This window comes from Ambystoma mexicanum, chromosome 6p (genome assembly GCF_040938575.1).
Source record: "Ambystoma mexicanum isolate Mex_15411 chromosome 6p, UKY_AmexF1_1, whole genome shotgun sequence".
In the NCBI taxonomy this organism is placed as follows: Eukaryota; Metazoa; Chordata; class Amphibia; order Caudata; family Ambystomatidae; genus Ambystoma; species Ambystoma mexicanum.
Window position 1 is genome coordinate 1172954423 of NC_090935.1, and position 22003 is coordinate 1172976425.

General features: G+C 48.5%; 1 protein-coding gene across 1 annotated transcript in view; it reads left to right on the forward strand.

Annotated features, from left to right (window-relative positions):
- The first annotated feature begins 1474 nt into the window (after positions 1 to 1474).
- The window catches only part of LOC138510277 (transmembrane channel-like protein 2-A), a 1079160-nt gene continuing 1058631 nt past the window's right edge, over positions 1475 to 22003 (forward strand). The window contains exons 1-2 of the mRNA XM_069625812.1: positions 1475 to 1636; positions 2421 to 2471. Of these exons, the coding sequence (XP_069481913.1) occupies positions 1591 to 1636; positions 2421 to 2471 (97 nt within the window). The 5' untranslated portion in view covers positions 1475 to 1590. The remainder of the gene's footprint in view (positions 1637 to 2420; positions 2472 to 22003) is intronic.

Consider the following 22003-nt stretch of genomic DNA (forward strand, 5'->3'; position numbering starts at 1 on the left):
ACAATTGATTGGACCGTGGAGAGTCTGTTTGAGAAAGGAGAGGTATGGAAAAATGCACCTAAGACTTTTAAGACTGCCTGCGCGTCCTTGGATAGCTGGGTTTATGAAGACCGTAAATCCATCCAAGGCTGGTTCAAGCAGTAGCCAAGTTTCCTGCAAGCATATCAAATCCCAATCATCCCAACTAAGTGAACCTGCTTCCAGTAAATGGTGGAACCCTCTTTGTTCCAAGAAATCAGGGCTATCTTCTTAGTTGGGGATCTTCCTGGGAGTCATGGTTATTGCTTTTAGGGCACGTGATATCACTTAAAATGTTGGTGAATTGATGTCACTGTACACCCTTTGGACTAGTAGAGCCTTAATTCATAGCAGAGGCACAGATAGAATATAGACAGTAGAGTATGGACTTGTTGGTATTGAAAGGAAAAAGCGCTGAATGGAGGGGTCTATCATTTCCGACAAATCATTACTTTGCAAGTGTCAATGCTTAAAATTGTCCAGCTTATTGCATACATTTAAAAAAACAACAACACAACCCGACATACGTTATGTTTTTTAGTTTGCGGGGAACTTACGTGCAAGTACCATCAGCATCACAAACACAATCAAATATTGTTGACAATAAATAGCTCTCATTCTTGAAAAAAGTAAGATACTTCAAAGTGAAACCTTGCTACCAACTTCTTTAGCAGGTATTTATTAAAGAGAAAAAAGTTACATGTATACTTCACATACTTTGTGTACATTATACAAAACATCAATAATAAATGTTCCTTAAATTGTAAAACTCTGTCATATACTGAGGAGGTATATATATATCCTGTTAGCAGCTTGGAAAAATATGAAATATTTTCTGACAAGCTGTAAATCACAAATGCATTTTCTTGTTTGCTCTTTCCACTTCCCAGCTGACTTTGTGTGGTTCAAGACACAACGCTTGCGGTTCATTTTTACTCTGAAGTGAATTTTACTCGGGAGTTTAAATAATGTACCGCCAGGCCTGCACGCATGATCTGTCCAAGAGAAAGAAGATGGGTGTGTGCACGCCCGTGCTCACACATTCACCGCCTTAAAATGCTGACACTGGACACGCGCGTAATACTGTTCCCCAGAGTATACAGGGTAACAGTCTGATTATTAAGTGACAAATGCCATCACCCTCTCTGTCCCCTCCCCTTGCGATGCAGTTATATCTAAGTGTCCCTCAAAATGCCATGTTATGTAGCTTTTTTGCTGTTCACGTCACCACCGCAGTGTTCTTACACTGGAGGTACCTTGTCCAGGAAATCTAGGTATTGTGCTTCTTACTGGGTCACGAGACACGCCTTGAACACGTACGATTGCTATGGCGACCAACTACTCTGAATAGCTGAAGACTCCCTCTCTTAACAGCTAATGCCTCACTCAAAAAGTGGGTGTGGAGAGTCTGGTTTATTATTTAACATTAGATTATATTTCTTTAGGAAACGAAGAGTTGATATCTTGAATGACTCTTCAGTCAGACGGGTCGTGCAACGGTCAGGAATTGCCCCAGAGAAAGAACACATTTTTAGCATTGCAGTCTATTGACGCAGGAGTGACTGACTGACCATGGTGCGAAAAGTGAAGAACCCTCTGGAAGAAATAATGGACGACGGTAAGCAATGGCAACGTTTTTTTGTGTGGATGCACGCATTGTTGCTTTTTCCCCGCTGCAAATGCTGGAGTACCTATAATTATAATTGCTCGAGAAATATTCAAATTTATCTCGGAACGTTCAACATTTTAGTGAACGGCTGTGTGTTTTACCACACAAAAGACTGGACAGATGCGTTTAATGTCAAAGACTTGCCGATTTATCATCTTAAGTCACCAGAGACTAATGATCCGTAGTGCGCGTGTTGCGGCATGTGGCAACTAAAGGGGGCATTGATTACCAGAGGTTTAAACACATTTCACCCATGCCTCCTAATAAAACTATGAGCTACATATTTCGTAATTCAGTTACCCGACTTTTTAGCACGTGACGAAAAAATCATAGCGAGTACCATTGCTCCATATTTGTTGGGCCAAATGATAGGTTATTTATAATGCGCGTAATACCCAGAGTTTTCTAAGCACGGAGCCAGGAATCGAACCTCTGTGGCCCTGTGTCGTCTTGATTCTATGACGAGCAGGTTACCCCTGAGATATCCTCCCGAGACAAATAATCTGTCAATGTATCTGTAATGGCAACATAAATACATATTTTGCGGTTCTCGTTATTTTAGTCGATTAAAGCTACATTTAATCAAATATTGGTTAACATCTTTCTAAATTCTAAACGTCTGAAGAGAACTTCAGATTTTAGAACATTAAAAGCGTTTATTTTGTGCGATAAAATAATTAAAAAAAAACGACAGTAAGAGAGAAACTCACTCAACAAACTTGTATCATTGCAGTTGGAATAGAGGTGGATGGATACGTTGGATCAACGGAAACTGAGAGTGATGGTGAGTGGAGCAGCTGCACCAAACGATGTCCTGCAATTTGATACTGCATGTTTGCAAGTGTGACGCATATATGGCCCTGACAGTTTTAGGCTGCACTCACTCTCTGTGCAGCCAGCTGTCAGGAATCTTCAACTGCACTGCATATTTTACTCTTCCGTGCATTAGATGGTCGAGGGGAACTGTATTGGTTGGAAACTAAATCCAGACACCTTCTCCATCCTATTCAGTTACACCTTATCATTATTATGTCGAAAGCGGCATGTACTGTAAGTCCTTTATAACGTCAAAACTGACGTGATCGATGAAGTGCTCCTTTGATTCGCGACTTCTTTTTTCAATTTCCTCTGTATTGTTTTCATATGAAAACCACCCTATTCGCCTGATCACCCTAGCCCCTGACATGACTTCCATCCCCTCCCCGGGATACTACGAACTGTGTACGTTTTTATGCATAACATGTATTACATCTCTGCTCTCCAATGCACTAACGTATATGCTGAACGTAACTAACAGGCCGATTCATGTAATTCCTCACAAAAGTGTCGCACGCGGCTGGCGCACAGCGTGCCCGTGCGAATGTCTGCACCAGCCGCGTGCAATAAAATCAATTTCCGCGCACAGCGTATTCATGGATTCTCGCCTCCAAAAGCAGACGTGGCGCAGAGTGGCGCAGCGACCCTGCAGCAGCGCCAGTTACGCCCCCAAGAACGCCCTCGCGCAAGGAAAAGCCATCAAGATCGCAAAACCACCGCAAAGGGCTGCACCAACCCTGGACCAGTTTCCCGGACTGGCAAACAGCAAACGCAAAGCGGGGAACGTGTATTATGGGTTTCGGGAACACGCATGCGCGAGAAGTTTCACACGCGATCGGGCCTGGGGGAGCGTGTGCGTGTATTTCAGGGGTGCGTGAGAAGTTTTACACGCGATTGGGCTGGGTGCGTGTATTTCAGGGGTGCGCGGGAAGTTTTACACGCGATTGGGCTGGGTGCGGGTTTTTCAGGGGTGCGCGGGAAGTTTTACACGCGATTGGGCTGGGTGCGTGTATTTCAGGAGTGCGTGGGAAGTTTTACACGCGATTGGGCTGAGTGCGGGTACTTCAGGGGTGCGCGGGAAGTTTTATACGCGATTGGGCTGGGTGCGTGTATTTCAGGGGTGCGCGGGAAGTTTCACACGCGATTGGGCTGGGTGCTGGTATTTCAGGGGTGCACGAGAAGTTTCACACACGATTGGGCCTGGGGGAGCGTGTGCGTGTATTTCAGGGGTACGCGAGAAGTTTTACACGCGTATGGCCTGGGTGCGTGTATTTCAGGGGTGCACGAGAAGTTTCACACACGATTGGGCTGGGTACGTGTATTCCAGGGGTGCCGGGGAGTCCTACATGTGATTTGGCAGTGTGGGTCCTCCCAGGTGTTCCCTGTACACCCTCCACGGCCCCTGCAGGCAGCCCACACCACAGGGGACTACCCTGCATCCCTGGTCATGTCCCGCAGGCAGCCCACCCAACATGGGCATGCCCCCCAGCAAAGGCACATGTCTCCTTGCACTACTGATCACCAACTCATGTCCCCTTGCACCCCCACCCCCCAGCATTGCGGGGCACCTGCCAGCAGGCCCCCACTCATGTCCCCCTGCACCCCCACCCCCCAGCATTGTGGGGCACCTGCCATCAGGCCCCCACTCATGTCCCACTCATGTCCCCCTGCACCCCCACCCCCCAGCATTGCGGGGCACCTGCCAGCAGGCCCCCACTCATGTCCCACACATGTCCCCCTGCACCCCCACCCCCCAGCATTGCGGGGCACCTGCCAGCAGGCCCCCACTCATGTCCCACTCTTGTCCCCCTGCACCCCCAACCCCCAGCATTGTGGGGCACCTGCCAGCAGGCCCCCACTCATGTCCCACTCATGTCCCCCTGCACCCCCACCCCCCAGCATTGCGGTGCACCTGCCAGCAGGCCCCCACTCATGTCCCACTCATGTCCCCCTGCACCCCCACCCCCCAGTATTGAGGGGCACCCTCCACCAGGCCCCCACACATGTCCCCCAGCCAACATGTCATCACAATCTAGGTCCCTGGCCCTTATGGTCAGCCTCCAAATGCCAAACACCCACCCGAGTATTGCATCCACCCACTTAGAAATGGCAATAACATGATAGAACCCCAATTGCAAGTTTGGAAATGAACACATATCCCTCACATACACCCAATGGGTGTCAGTGAATCTCAAAACCCACATCATGATATGCATGATACCAATGAGATGATACTACACATTGAAGTTTGATGAAAAAAATGTATTAAAAGCAGCAGAAATGGAATTAAAAATAAACAAATGACAAGTGGAACCAAAAACCAAAAGCAGCATGTCCGTAAAATAAAGAAAAACCACAAATCATAATCCAAAGGAAAGGTGTCCAAAGTCACAGTTCAAGAAAGTAAATCCAAGGTAAAAACAAAACCGAAAACCATTGCTCCATGGGTAAATCCCAAAAAAAAACTAAAATCCAACAGTCAACTATATACAGATAAACAATCCAGGGTCCAAATGAAACCTATATAAAAATACTACCTAATAAAAAAACTATATACAAAAATGTGGTCCATTGTCCAAAAGATCCAAAATAAATAAAAAAGCAAACTACTAACTACATAACTATTTACAAGGGAAGCGGGCTAGTCCGACGGCTCACTGGTTGTTGTCATGGGCCAGGGCATCATCGAACTCCTGTTCAATGGCTTGGAGGCGGGCATGTTCCCTGGCCCCGAGGTCTCGCAGGGATAATGCAGTGTCCAGCTCCAACTCCCTGCGAAGACCCTCGAGGCACTCAGCCCGCCTCAGCGCCCTCCGCATGGAGTTCTCCGCCCTGACCATTGTGAGTTGTTCCTCCTCTGCCCGCTGCCGCTCCGCACCTATCTGCTGGCCCAACTGCTCCCACATGGAAGCCACTCCCATTCCAGGGTATTCCTGCCCTCCGGCCGATGCCTGCACCCCTGATGTTGATGGCCCCGAGCCATGATGCCTCCCACGTCGAGCCTGCCGCTGCCTCCGACGCAACTGCCTGTGCCAGCACGACGGCATCCAGGCTGATGGAATCCACCGACGCCGTCGTGCATGTGCCCTGCCCGATGATGCCGTCACATCCTCCATCTGCTGGGGTCCAGTTGCTGGTGTGTCCACCCCTGCTGGACCTCCGACTCCCGACTTTGGCAGGGATGGGATCCCCACCGAGGTGGCTGCATTGGTCGGGGCAGGTCCACAGGGGGCCCTGGTGGCATCTGGGCCGGAAGACGGCATGGAGTACGACTGGCGCATAGCCTCCACAGAGGAGGAGATGGTCGCCAGAGTGTACGAGACCCCCGACCATGACCGCTCCCAACTAGGCTACGTTGGCACGGTGCTCTTCGTGATGACGTGCGTGCTCCCCACGGGAAACACACACCTCATCACGAATGACAGCCGTGCGCAACGCGACACCAATCAGGACCTTCTCCATATGGCCAGGGGTCCCCTCGTCCGCAGGTTGAGGGGAGTCAGATGACATGGACATCCCCCCACCTGCGGACGGGCCTGGGATGGGGCATCCCTGCTGGTGCATGGTGGTGCAGTCACAGTGTCAGGGACAGTGACATGCACAGGCACCTCCACGGCGACCTGTGCTGCCTCCTGCCCCTGCCCCTGGACTGCACCAACTGCACCAGCAGGGATGCCCCCACCAGGCCCCATGTGCGGCTCAGTAGCGGCCTCCTCCTCCTCTGTGGAAACCACCAACCTGGATTTCTCCACACCGTCTTCCGCCATTGCAAGCCCCTGTGGGGGCTCACCCACCCCTTCCGCTGCAGCTGTGGGGCCATCCCCGCCGCTTAGCTCCACAGCGCCGTCTCCGCCCTCTTCTTCACTTTGCACTGTGTAGAGGGAGACATAGAACACAAGCATCAGGGTACTGTACAATGGTCCCCTAGACAGGAAGCAATAGCAGATGAGTGGCACTGTCAAAGATCACTTCCATCATGTCCCTCCACAACACATAGGTCAGTGCAGGCAAAACACATGCAGTAACAGGCATGGCGCATGCTATGGACATAAGCAAACATGTCCAAGGGACTCTTGAAGCACACAAAGTAGTTTTTGGACTCACATGCATCATGGGTCATGCCTATCACATGCACACACTTCAACGTACTTTCATCCATCTGGACTCGTACACCCCAGACACAGTGGATGCAAGGATAACTAGGCTGCATCAGTGATTCTGAACATTGTCACAGACATGTGTCATGCATCCATGGCATTCACAAGTCACAGACACGCAGGTCAGAAAGACAGACATGGACACCATACATGTACATGGCATCAGCACCCATCCCTCACCCCCACCCATGTCCAGGAACAGAGACTGGCATGCTCTCATTTGTCCATTCCGCATAGGGCTCCGCATGTTGCATTTAAACACATACACCAACCGTGTGCTTCACACATTACTGGTCTCACATGCATGACCATGATGTCCCTTCACACACACACGTGTACATGGCCTATGTCACACATACAGGCAAGTATCAGACAACCAGCACACTGCAACATGCCCTGTCTCACACAGCAATGCTTGGCCACTTACCGCTCGACTCCAGACGGGTCTGCCTCTCAAGGATCTGGGCATGGAGCGCTGGGCGTACGCGTTCCAGGACCCTCAGCTGGATGGTACTCATGCTGCCCCGGCCCCCCTACACGAGGTGCCGGGCCTTTATGAGGGTCCTGGACCTGAAGTCCTCCCAGCGCTTCTTGACTTGCTTGATGTTGTGGGTTGCCACCCCCTCCGCGTTGATGGCAACCACAAAGTCGTCCCAGATCCTGTCCCGTCCTTCCTTGTCGGCGCGTGGTGATCCGAAGAGGGCATCATAATGCCCCAGGACAAGCTCTACCAGGACACCAACTTCCTTCTGACTGAATCTGGTGGCCCTCTGCCCCTCTGGCTGGGGGTCGCAGTGGTCTCGGATGGTGTTTGCCCCGACATGGTGACCCCCGAGGCAGGCGTGGGTGGGCAACTGGGTCCTGGGGCTGGGCTGTGGAGCGATGGTATCCCAGTCAGGAGTGTTCTGTTCCAACAGGGGTGGACACAGCAACTGGACCCCTGCAGATGGCTGATGTGCAGGAACCAAATGGCAGGGCACGGTGGCAGCAGGCAGGCAGGCAGCAGCAGATGGCTCGTGGGAGGCTGCTCGGGGCTCTGGGGGGCAGTAATTCGGCCTTTTGGGCAGGAGCGTGGTCTTCCGTGTGCTTACGCGTGGCCAGCTTGATACGGAGTGATTTGGCACGTGAAAATTCTGCACGTCAGCGTGTAATTCGAGGAAAGGCCCTTAGCGCGTAAGCGCGTCAGAACGCATACGCGATTCCATTGGACCAAAGGCCCTTAGCGCGTATGCGCGTCTGTGACGTATCGTGCACGGGCGTTGCTTTTCGTATGTTGCGGTGCGTGTGTTTTGCAGGCGTTGGGGTTCACACGCTATTACTTCACAGCGGGTGGGTGTTGGCTACGCGTTCTTCTACACGCAAGGCAGACGGTGAGTGGTACCCTGCTCCCCCAGGCCCGATCGTGTGTAAAACCACCCACGAGCCCCTGAAATACACGTACCCAGCTCCCCCAGGCCCCATCGCGTGTAAAACCACCCGCGAGCCCCTGAAATACACGTACCCCGCTCCCCCAGGCCCGATCGCGTGTAAAACCACCCGCAAGCCCCTGAAATACACGTACCCCGCTCCCCCAAGCCCAATCGCGTGTAAAACCACCCGCGAGCCCCTGAAATACACGTACCCTGCTCCCCCAGGCCCGATCGCGTGTAAAACCACCCGCGAGCCCCTGAAATACACGTACCCCGCTCCCCCAGGCCCGATCGCGTGTGAAACTTCTCACGCACCCCTGAAATACACGCGCACATGCCAATTGCGTGTGAAACTTCTCGCGCACCCCTGAACTACACGCGCCCAGGCCAATTGTGTGTGGAACTTCTCGCGCACATCTGAAATACACGCGCCCAGGCCAATCGCGTGTGGAACTTCTCGCGCACCCCTGAAATACACGCACCCAGGCCATTCGCGTGTAAAACGTCTCGCGCACCCCTGAAATACACACACATGCTCCCCCAGGCCCGATCGCGTGTGGAACTTCTCGCGCACCTCTGAAATACACGCACACGCTCCCCCAGGCCTAATCGCGTGTGAAACTTCTCGCGCACCTCTGAACTACACGCGCCCAGGCCAATCGCGTGTGGAACTTCTCGCGCACCTCTGAAATACACACGCCCAGGCCAATCGCGTGTGGAACTTCTCGTGCACCCCTGAAATACACGCACCCAGGCCAATCGCGTGTGGAACTTCTCGCGCACCTCTGAAATACATGCGCCCAGGCCAATCCCATGTGGAACTTCTCGCGCACCCCTGAAATACACGCGCCCAGGCCATTCGCGTGTGGAACTTCTCGAGCACCCCTGAAATACACGTACCCAGCCCAATCGCGTGTAGGACTTCTCGCGCACCCCTGAAATCCACACACCCAGAACAATCGCATGTAGAACTTCTCGCGCACCCCTGGAATACACGCACACGCTCCCCCAGGCCCGATCGCGTGTGAAACTTCTCGCACACCTCTGAAATACACGCGCCCAGGCCAATCGCGTGTGGAACTTCTCGCGCACCCCTGAAATACACGCACCCAGGCCAATCGCGTGTGGAACTTCTCGCGCACCTCTGAAATACATGCACACGCTCCCCCAGGCCCGATTGCATGTGGAACTTCTTGCGCACCTCTGAAATACACGCGCCGAGGCCAATCGCATGTGAAACTTCTTGCGCACCTCTGAAATACACGCACACGCTCCCCCAGGCCCGATCGGGTGTGGAACTTCTCGCGCACCCCTGAAATACATGCGCACAGGCCAATCACTTGTGAAACTTCTCGCGCACCTCTGGAATACACGCGCCCAGGCCTATCGCGTGTGAAACTTCTCGTGCACCTCTGAAATACACGCACACGCTCCCCCAGGCCCGATCGCGTGTGGAACTTCTCGCGCACCCCTGAAATACACGCACACAGGCCAATCGCGTGTGAAACTTCTCGCGCACCTCTGAAATACACGCGCCGAGGCCAATCGCGTGTGGAACTTCTCACGCACCCCTGAAATACACGAACCCAGGCCATTTGCGTGTAAAACTTTGCGCGCACCCCTGAAATACACGCACAAGCTCCCCCAGGCCCGATCGCGTGTGGAACTTCTTGCGCACCTCTGAAATACACGCACACGCTCCCCTAGGCCCGATCGCGTGTGGAACTTCTCGCGCACACCTGAAATACACGCACGCAGCACAATCGCGTGTAGAACTTTGGCGCACATTTTTTTCCTGCGCAGGGACGCTACCGCCTGCTTTCGTGTGGCGGACATATATGGGCCTGTGCGCGTCTTTGGCCGTGCGCTGTTTTTCCCTATTCCATTCCATGAATACGTGTTGTAGGCGAGCGTGTGGGCGTTCCGCGCACTTGCCTCCTGTACTTCCCCCGTGACGCCCACATTTTCACGAGTTGTTCCCCATTCTGCGTGTAATGCCCCGTGTTATGCCTACTTTTGTTATGTGCGCCGCGCTATGTGCGAATTCGCTGTAGCCTTATCGCACGCCGTTCGATGACCTGTGCGCCAGCGTGCGCCAGCGTGCGCCGCACATTTTTTCAGCGCACATCCCACATTTTGCACGTGCACGGACTTCCATGAATAGATGTGTGCTGTTTTCTATGCGATAATCGCACTTGCACTGCGATTTTCGCTATTTCACTCGCATCGCACTTTTTCGCATGCGTGCGCCGTTTTTTCAGCGCACATTCATTCCATGAATCGGCCTGTAAGTCTACTGCAAGTAACAGCGCCACAATTCCCTTGGGCTGTCGGTGCGCTATATAAATGTAAAAAATATAAATAAAATAAATATGTACTCATGGTTTTGTTGCTCTTAATGTCGCCTCTTTGGGTTCCTGTTATCTTCCTTCTCGCCCTCTTCGTTAGCAAGCTTCATTTCTTCGCACTATTCCTGGATCACCCTGTGCTCCTGCAGTCTCGCTTTTGTTCATTTTCACTGTTGGCCCCCAAACACTGCAAAGCTCTTTCTCTTGACACGTGTGCCTCTCCTTCCACAGCCATTTTCCGCTCTCGAATTTATTCCCTTTTTCTTGCGTGTCTTTTCTATAATAATTTATTTGTATGTACTTCTAACGTTCTTTGCGCTATATAAATCGCAATACATAAAAATACAGGGAGTAATGTTTAGGATGAATTGTATATAACCTCTTGTGAGATAAATTGAGATTATTGCAGTATTGGTTTTCATGATTGTAAAATTGCATGGTTTTGAAAATGTGTTGTAAGGTAGAATTATTTCAGCCATATCAATAAAACAAATCAAATACAAGGAGGAATTGTGTCACTGACCCTGACAGACCTCCTTAGCACTAGTGAATGTGCCACATTTCCCCTTTTCTCATCTCTTGGTTTGTGCTTAGTGTGGGTAATGCAATTGCAACTGAATCCAAATTCAATTATGTTGCAAGGAAGGAGGGCATCAGCATACCTTCCTGGGAAACATTGGAATTAACACGGTTTCCGCGTTTACTCATATTTCCAAGAAAAAGGTAGTCTCCATCACTGGGTGGTGTATCTAAGATGTAGCTAAAAGGATCCAAACCAAATACCAACAGTCATTCAAGAGAGCTTTTACATTTTCCTGAGCAACAACCCAGTGGTGTCTTGTCTATAATCATGCATTGAACGACCTCCCTTTATGTGAAGCCTGTCAGACCCTTTGTCCATAAAGCAGACTCAGCGACAGAGCATCCTTGAGGCTGAGCCGGATCTCTGAACTCAGTGTGCCAAGGAGAAACACCTGTCAATGTGATGTTGGTAGTGGCAAATTGATACGGGCAAGTTCAGATCTCTGTGCGCGGAGCGCAGTTGATATGCTGCCCACATATGGTCATTAACAATATGTGTACCTCTCATGTTCGAGTGTGGGGATGGCTATGTCTCTCACAAGAGACATGTAGCGTGCTCCATTCACAGAGCAAGCATGCACGCTGGGATTCAGGGCGGGGCATGGGGTGACATCTCTGTACTCTCTCTGGGCCTTCAAGCCCAGCAGATGTCTATCTTGCCATAAGAAAACTCATAGGGCCTCATTATAAGGCTTGCGCTCCTGTAATGAAGGGGGCCGGTACGGGACCGGCCCCCTTCATTACGGGAGGGCCGATTACGAGCTCCCCATCACAGGACCCGGATCGCACGCCTGATAAAACCAGGCGTGTTTTCCGAGTCCCGCGAGGGGAAGAGGGAGGCAATAACGGGCCAGATGTAATCTGCCCGTTATTATCTCCTTCCCCATTCCCATTGAGCCCTATGGGGGCACAAATAGGAATGGGGATGGGTTCCTGCAAGGAGGACTTACCGGGTCTTCCTATGTCGGAGTAACCCGGTAAGTCCCCATTGCAGGAACTCGGTAATGGAGCCCGGAACGGAGGCAGCCATGGAGCTAACAGCTCCATGGCTACCTCCATTCTCGTAATGAGGCCCATAGAAATGGAAGAACCTCACACATGCTCACACACATTGGGCCACCACGGCAGCTCACAAAGACATTACCTTTTGATGGAGGGGTGAGGTAGTGTGAGTTTGTGTGTGTGTGTCATTGTCCATTTCTGTGTGTGTGTTTTATTTGGACTCTGTGTGCATGGGCCTGGCAGACTCGTGTTTGCCGAGTTTCTGTGTGGGGAGGTGTTTGTAGATTGGTGTGGATTGGTGTGGGAGGATGTTGTGTAGAGTTTGGTGCTGAATCGTCCAGGTGCTATAATGTCTACACTACCCTGTATGTGGTTGGAATGAGAATAATATCCTGCTGCATATAGGATGGCATTCCTGCACGTGTGGTTAAAGGGTGGGGGGGTGCTCAACTGATAATGTCGAAATTCAGGATTATTTGAACTTTCTGAGGTGATTATGTACCACAGCACACAGGAAACGGTCTCCCTGGAAATCTGTTTGTGTGGTAATATTATTAATCACAAATGGTTTGTCAGGGAAAACGTGGTGATTGTGTGGAGGGGACTTTGTGCCCCAACTGATTTGCTGAGAGGTGTTGGGAAACAAATAATTGTCCACAGGCATTCATAAATCCATGTGACAGAGCATACAAGACATTCTTCTGGAGGTTTTCAACATGCCCTTCGTGTGAAAGAATGCCGTCATTGAGGGCGTACTAGCCTGAGCTTTTTTTGATGTTTAAAATAAATAAATATTCTGGTAATTCTATATCAGATAATGAGATCTGCTAATCAGAGCTCACTTTCGAAATATTCCATGGTGAAAAATATAGCGCAAACATGTAACTCTGCTGGACCTACCTACCGACACCCCCAGCAACTGCTGAGTAGTTTATAGACATGGCAGTTACAGAGTGACATCCATTCCGGCAAACACCCTGCTGTACCCAAAGTTCCAACAAGCAGCATCTCCCCTTAATTGTGGCAACCCGATCCACATTGAACCTAATTGCATTCCTCCAAGGCCTCATGGCAGATAAATAAATATAAATGGTATCTGGTTCAATGTGGTGGTCCTGGGCATATACAATTATAATGGCCAAAGCCCTTTCGATGCCGTTTTTACTGTCAACATAGTTTATAGGGACTCGCTCAAGTGTGTGCGTATGTGCACTCTTGTCTGGGACTGGGCTTCACCCAAAACAAGCCATTTGAGTCTTGACTTTGAAGCCCCTATTTGCTCTATATGGGAAGGCTTGTTACCTTGCCACAAGACAGAATATACCTCCAGTAAAGGCGAGCCCTGCCTGGTCAATTAGAGCAAAGGCAAACAGGGCAGAGAGAGGAGCTAGAGTAGCCCATTCGTGTCGTTGCAGTCAAGGGAGGTGTTCCACCATTTTGGGATTTCTTAGGTCATTCAAACTTCCTCTGCCCCATCCCCCCTTTCACCAGACAAATCACTCTTGGACTGACATCACCAGGCAAAGACTCTTGTCACAGAAACCAGGATTGGACCCTTACAGCATGCTTGAAATGGACCAATCTGTCAACACTACACAACAAGAACAAATAACAAAAGATAATACAGTATTTATTTATTTATTTACTTACTTACTTATTTGGCATTTGTATCGCGCGCTGAGCCCAGGGGCATCAAGGAGCTAGAACTTAAGAACATGATTACAGAGGAGTTTTAGTACATCTTACATGTTGCATGTTACAGATTGCAGTTACTTTCATAAAACAGATACATGCTTGCTACTTGTTACAGTTTATATTTACATTCAGAGGTCGAGTACAGGGAGAAAAGCAAGCAGGATAATGCTGATACTTTGATTTAGCATATGTCCTTGGGGCGGTTATAATCAGTGTGTCACCTACAGTCTGTCCTGGGAGTGTCATTGTTGTAGGTCTAGTTTGAATAGTCTAGTATTGAGACTTTTTCAGAAGGACCACAGTTATGGGTCGTTTCTTGTTTTGTCAAAGAGTTCCATAGATTAGCTGCGAGTACCAGGAAGCTAGATCCTCCTGCTTTTACCCTCTTTAATCTTGGGATGGTGATACGGGCAGAACAGGAAGAGCGGGTAGGTCTGGTGGATTGGGTTCTGGTGATTTGGTTGCTGAGATATGCCGGAGCCTTGTTGGCTAGGCATTTGTGTGTAAGGGTAATAATTTTGAATTTCATCCGGTCGTAGACAGGTAGCCAGTGTATGAGTCATCTAGTGGAGGAGATATGCTAATTTTGAGGTATTTTTAAAGCTGCTGTGATCACGTTATTTTGCACAACTTGAAGTTTTTTGATGTTGCTCATGCTGATGCCTGCAAATAGTGAATTACAATAGTCTATCTTAGAGAGGATCAGGGCTCTTGCTAGTGTGACCTTATTGTCAGTTGTGAGGAAGGAAGGGTCTGATGAGTTTGGAAGTATAGGCTGCAGATAAGACAACAGCGTTGACCTGTCTGGTGAGGGAGAGAAATGAGTCAATGTAGACCCCCAGAGTTTTTATTTCTCTGGTGACATGGATTTTGTTTCCATCAATATTGAAGGATTCGTATTGTTTTGGCAAGTTGTCGAGTTTGGATTTATTACCTATTAGGATGAGCTCTGTTTTGCCATTGTTAAGGCATAATTCGTTTTGGGCCATCCAGGCCTGGATGGCAAAGTAAATATTGTTCAAGTTGTGGGTGTCAGTGTCATGACATCCTTTTATTGGGATTAGTATTTGTGTATCATCCGCATAATTAGTGTATGTGACACTCATGTTATCTAGTTTTTCAAAGAGGAGCTTTGTAAAAGCATTAAACAGTGTTGGTGATATGCATGACCCTTGTGGGACACCGCAGTTTACTGGGATGGAGGATGCTGCTGCTGCGGTTGAGAAGACTCTCATTGTACGATTGGAAAGAAAGGAATTGATCCAATTGATAGCTTCTTGTGCGAACTGGACTGCAATTTCAACCTGGTGGCATAGAATGTTCTGGTTGACCAAGTCAAAGGCAGCCGAGAGTTATAGTAGAAGTAGGATACAGAAATCTCCTCTGGCTTTGAATTGGTCCATCTGTATTTTTAGATACAGTAAGGCTGTCTCTGTACCATGGCCTTGTCTAAATCCTGAGTGTCTTAGTCCTAGTAGTTTGTTAGTTTCTCGGAATTGTTGGATCTGCAGATAAGCAGGGTGGTCATGGATTTTTAGAAGGAATGGTACTGTCTTGATAGGATGAAAATTTGTCAAGATATTGGGGTCTACAGTGTTTTTTTAACAGTGGTAGAACCCAGGCTTCTTTTAAGTCATCACGTATGTAGCTAGAGGCGAAAGATGTATTGATGATAGTCATGATGAGAGGTGCTATTTCCTGAGCACATTCCTTTATCATTATGGCTGGGCAAGTATCTCCTTTGCATCTAGAGGGTTTAAGTCAGTTAATTATGTTAATAGTGTCTGTTGTGGTTATAGGTCTAAATGCAAATGTATTGTGTAAAGGTGGTTCTCGGGTTACCAATGTAGGTTGGTGGTCAAGATTAAGATTGAGTATGGATTTTTTAGCTTCAAGTTTATTTTGTAGGAAGGTGATTTTGTCTGCTAATGCTTTCTGAACATTACTACACCATAGCTGATCTTTCATAGTATGGTCTGGTGCAGGGGCAGGTGACTCGAGCTCACAAAGTATGGCAAATAGTTATCTAGGGTGTGATTGGGTGTTTTGGATTCTAGTGTTGTAAAGATTGCTTTTAGCTTTAGTGATTGCTTCCTTGTAGTTTCTGGCGAGAGTCTGAAAGATAGCTTTGTTTGTCAAATAGAATATGAATACAAGATAAAAGAGTGCAAGTATGCAACCTGTATACAAAAACAGAATCAGAACTAACATGAAAAACAGGAAAATAAGAGAAGTAGATGGGAAGCCACAGGAGAACAGTGTCCAAGATGAATCTGGGACCCCTGGACAAATCCTGGGGATGGAAGAAGCTCTTCCTCTTCACAGTACCTTTGGTGCCTTGCCAGGCGAAGTGGTGGAGTTTCTTATCCTTGCTCATTGAGGCCCCTCAAGGATTGACCCCCCTCTGGTAGAAAGAGTGTCTAAAACATCAGAGTCGTGCAGGAGAAGGGAACCAAGCAGTGTTGGAAAGGCAAGGATTCTTCAGTTAGTTGAAACTTTGGCAGCTCCGGGCATCAGGCAGCACTATACCATGGTACCCGATCTTCCGGGCAATACTCATCATCTTGGCTTCCAGCAGTCACAAACCATCCTCTGAATCCTGGGCAAGACGGATGGACTTCTTGGGCTCAAGATGTCCAGGCACTCCTCTTCTGGACCCACGAAGATCCCTCTCCGGACAGCAGGTACACATGACTGGTTCCAGCATACTTCAGCTGAAGGGCAACAGTTGCATGATGTCCCGTCATAGATGCAGGAAAAGGTCGCCTCTCCAAGTCCTCTCTGGCTCAGTCCTTGGATCAGCAAGGCAGCCTTTGGATTTGTTGAGGAGTTGCAGCAGCAGACATATTCCTCCAGCTGGATCCAAGATACAAGCTTCTGAGGACTTCAACTTCTTGCTTCAGTTTTGACTTTCAGCTTCTGACGAATATGAGAGTGTGGGGTCCTTTGTTATACAAAACACTCCCTATTCACCCAGGCTTAGCCAGACTCAGCCAGCTAATCACACACAAATGCATTCAGGCAGTCAGCACCAAATCAGGCTCAAAGCATTCAGGCCACTCACCAAAAACCAGACAGCCAAAACACAGGATGTGGATTGGGGCTACTCCCCAGCCTTTCAGAGCATTCACTGCATTCATAACATTTTCAGGCAGGGCTGGCCCAGGCATTGTTTCACACTACCAAAACCAGACCCCCACAACACAGAATGTGACCTGACTCCCCTCTCCATTCATACAGGCTCCAGCCTCAAGGGTGGACCGACAACAGCAGTATCTGGGAAGTTGCATGATGTCCCGTCATAGATGCAGGAAAAGGTCGCCTCTCCAAGTCCTCTCTGGCTCAGTCCTTGGATCAGCAAGGCAGCCTTTGGATTTGTTGAGGAGTTGCAGCAGCAGACATATTCCTCCAGCTGGATCCAAGATACAAGCTTCTGAGGACTTCAACTTCTTGCTTCAGTTTTGACTTTCAGCTTCTGACGAATATGAGAGTGTGGGGTCCTTTGTTATACAAAACACTCCCTATTCACCCAGGCTTAGCCAGACTCAGCCAGCTAATCACACACAAATGCATTCAGGCAGTCAGCACCAAATCAGGCTCAAAGCATTCAGGCCACTCACCAAAAACCAGACAGCCAAAACACAGGATGTGGATTGGGGCTACTCCCCAGCCTTTCAGAGCATTCACTGCATTCATAACATTTTCAGGCAGGGCTGGCCCAGGCATTGTTTCACACTACCAAAACCAGACCCCCACAACACAGAATGTGACCTGACTCCCCTCTCCATTCATACAGGCTCCAGCCTCAAGGGTGGACCGACAACAGCAGTATCTGGGAAGTCTCCTTCCAGTCTGGCAGGGGTTTCACCCAGGACCATATATGGTTCTTCCACCCAACAGCCACTCAGGGGAAGGTAACAATGCCAGGGCATGTCAGGACATTGAGAAACAAGGGCTAAAGGCAAAAGAAACCAAGAGGCTTCAGTGCTCATCTTGACTTTGTGTAGGAATCTATTGATTCCTATGGCAGGGCCTGGGAATTCCAGAAATGGAGGAAACCCAGAGGTGTAGGAATCTATTGATTCCTATGGCAGGGCCTGGGAATTCCAAAAATGGAGGAAACCCAGAGCCACATCCAGGTCAGCATGTAGCTGCCACCAGCCCATACCCTGTTTTGTGGGTAAAACACAGGTGCACAGAAACAAACAGTCCTGGTACAAGGATGTAACCCTACCCATGATTGCGATAAGGGTATCCCTGGGTACCATTTCCCAAATGGTAAAATGAAGAGCTGCAATGCCAGAGATCCAGATCGAAGCAGAAAACACACACAAAGAAGTGATAGGACAAGTACGAAGAGACCCTGTCCCTTCAAAAGCATGTCTGCCATCACAACATGTCAGGCCAAGCTAGCTATTATGTTCACTCCTTGGGTGAAAGGAACACACCTGAGGTATATTACAATAAGGCTCTTGATTTTTAATTCTTAATTCTTCATCTTGCTTACATCTTGCTACAGGGTACGGTAAATAGTGTCAACATGGACAGGATATCCTCACAGCTTTATCTCAATTTCCAAGTGGTATGTATGGGACACTCAAGCAAGTGACACACCCAGGGTATCACACCATTCATTCTTTGCTGCTTCAATCTCTTACATAGTCTCCATTAATTCAAGACAAAACATATCTGCTTCCTTTACACTATTTTATTGTATACACGGTTACTGTTGCAGCATAATAATGTGGTTTCCTTATAAAAAAAATGTGAAATTAAATCACACACTGTGAATAGGGTTTCAAAACCCTGGTGAATGGTGATATAATGTACTGTGCGGGACAGTCTGCGGGGCAGTCAAGTATGCACTATATGATGAATATGGGTCAACTAATTTAATGGGCTGCAAGACACCAAAACACAAAGTGGGTTGCTCGAAGATACTCGGCTCACATTCACACCATCAAGCATTCAAGGGTAATGCTCACAAAAGGTGTTGATTAACAATGAACAGTATTTTCCTTACTTTCCTGCAGTGCATAGGGATTATTCTGAAACATATCATATATTAGCAATGGTTGGAGGCTAAATATTTTAACAGAGTATACATAGACACATATGACCTCTTTGAACCATGCATAAATGCTTACTTCTTCTGGATTATGCATACATTCAAGATTAACATCATACATATGGCATGCACGATAGTACATAGATGAACTGCTGCTCCCAACATCCCACTCATAACATTGCATACTGTTATATTCACAGCCCTCCAGCCTCTTTTCCTTTGCAATTGGTGAGCAGGTGCAAGTGGATCTAGGTCACATGGCCTAAGCCCCACCTACCTGTCAATCACTACTAACCTGTTGGTGCCTTCTTGTCTGCCACCTGTTTTGCACACTTAAGCAACCCTCCAGTCCCTTTTCCTTTGCAGTTGGTGAGCCAGCACAAGTGGAACTTGGTCACAAAGTCTAAGCCCCACCCACCTTCTTAGCCCTACCTTTTCCTTTCTGCTCTTCACTCTTAGATCAAGGGAATTTTTCGCCCAGGCCTCCGAAGTGAATGGCAGATGACGAAAAGGGCAATTCCTGTTTGGACCTTTTCGTACTGGGAGGACCCAGGAGCAGAACCCCTGCCCCTCTAAACATCGGGAAAGCTCCCTTAAATATGTGTTTCACTCCTCTCTCCCAGTCGATTCCTGCCATGAACAGTCATTTCCAATTGCACCGTTCACTAGCAACATCATGGGCACCTCATTGCAGCAACCTCGCCCATGTCACCATATGCACCATCACCACTTCATCATCTACCATTATACGAAAATTGATGGTCACCAAAGTCTGCTCAGCAATCAACCACACAGCTGACCTCGCCAACCTCATCACCACACATGACTTGGATGCCATATTCATTACTGGGACCTGGATGACATCAACCTCTATCCACATTCTAGATGTCCTCATCCCCAACGGTTTCATAATTCTACAAGACTGTCCAAACAAGACCAGCAAAGACCTTGTCATCATTCACAAGACATCATGGCCATGCACCCAACTGAACATCGCCACCATTGGCTCTTTCAAAAACCTATCCTGCCACTTCCCACTCTCTCCAACAGACACAATAACTTTAGCTCATCTAAAGACCACCCTAGCCCAACACCTCCATCATCGAAAACTTCAGAGACTTGGTCACCACCATGTATCTCACGCATGCCAACAACATCTTCCTCTGTAACTTCAACATCCTTGGCAACCGAGCAACCAAAAAAACAATAAAGATCTGCATTGCCTACTCGACAAACTGAACCTCACTCAGCACACAAAAGAACCAACTCACAGTAAAGATAGTATCCTCAACCTCATCATCACCACACTGCCCACCCTTCATCACAGCTCTCCTATTCTGCTAGTTTGATCGGACCACCTGGCAATCCCCTTCGTGATTAGTCAAACCACAGCTCTCAAGCAAACCCATTGTTAACAAAGCAAACAAGCATTCAGATGCTACAAGATCTTCCCAGTGGAGGTTCTCACAGAAAACCTCACAAAGCTTCACCTCACATGGGCTGATGGACCCCTGATGAACCAGGACTGCAATATTCTTCTCCAATAACTCAAGACTGCCCTTGCACACAATATCAACCATCATGCCCAATGGAACTGCACACCTTCGAGCCTACACCATCAGCACCTTGGTACACTCAAGAACACAACGTCAACGAAAGACCTTCAAAAAACAAGAAAAGTATTGGTGAGAATCCTGCTGTGCATCAGACCTCTCTCTACTCAAGGAACTCCATGCTACACCATGCGACAGAGCAATCCTGCCAATGCCAACTACTACCAAAATACCATTGCCAGGTATAACAATAAAATCATAGCCCTCTTCAGAACCATCAAGCACTGCATCAACCCTCTGACCGACCCACCCATAGCACACCTCATCAAAAAAATTCTTCATCAGCAAGATTAACATGATCTGCCAACACATAGACACCAACGCTACAACTGACATCACCCCACACATCCCATCTCGCAAAACTACAACTTCCTGGTCAACATTCAAGACACCAACTATGGAAGAAATCACTGCCATCATTGCATCCCTCAAGGCCACATCGTATTTGAATGTCATCCTCCGTGCCTCCATACTCAATACCCTTTGGATTGAAGCACCCCTCCCTTACCTGACAATCATGAACATCTCCCTAACTCAAGGTACCTTCCCCTTGACACTCAAGACCGTGCAAATCCTCCTGCTTCTTGAGAAACTAACTCTGGACCCTGACAATTTCAGCAACTACTGCCCATTATCCATTTTCCCTGTTGTGGTAGGATCCTTGAGAAAGTAGTAGCCACATAGCTCCTCCAACACATTAAAGCCAATAACCTCATTCAGTCCTACCAATCTGGTTTCAGACTCAGATGCAGCACAGAAATGGCTACCATCAAGGTGATCGACGATGCCTTTAAAATCCTCGATGATTGCCACCCTTGCCTTCTATTTCTCCTTAACCACTCAGCAGCATTTGACAAAGTTGACCACCAGACACTCAGTGACAATCTACATTGCTGCATGGTGATTAGTGAGATCATCCTCAGCTGGTTCAAATCCTACCTCACCAACTGCCAACAGTTCGTACAAATGGATTCTTCCAACTCACCAACTCTCCCGATCACCTGTGGAGTCCCACAAGTATCCATCCTGTCCCCTGTGATCTTCAATCTTTGCAATGAACTGTTCTAAACCCTACTCTCTCCACATGACATGCACATTTACCAAAAGGCAATGACACACAGATCTACCTGCTGATATCCTCCATTGAAAGCATCAACAGGATTAAGGCCTGCCTCACATTGATATTGTCCTGGATGTCCTGTGCTTACCTGAAGCTCAACTCCTCCAAGACTAAATTCCTATTGCTGACCAACAACACTGAAAACCCTGACATCCAAACCTGGCTCTCTGCTATGAACCTCAAGGGATTCACACCCCAGCTGGCCCCCTGTGCCAAGTCCCTTGGACTCAACATTGACAGCCACCTCACATTCAAACAACACATAGCAAGGAAGACATAAACGGCCTGGTACCAGCTTTGCCTACAGCAGAAAATCAAGCCCTTAATCCCAGAAAACAACTTCAGATCCGCTAGCCCAACCTTTGCCCTTTCCCGCCAGGATGGTGGCAATTCCCTTTTGGAAGGCTTTCCGGGAACTACACTTGCACCCCTGATATGTGTCCTGCATGCTCCAGTAAGACTCATTAGCCCCTTTTACTGCTAAGGCTTTCCCTCCCAGTGCTTTG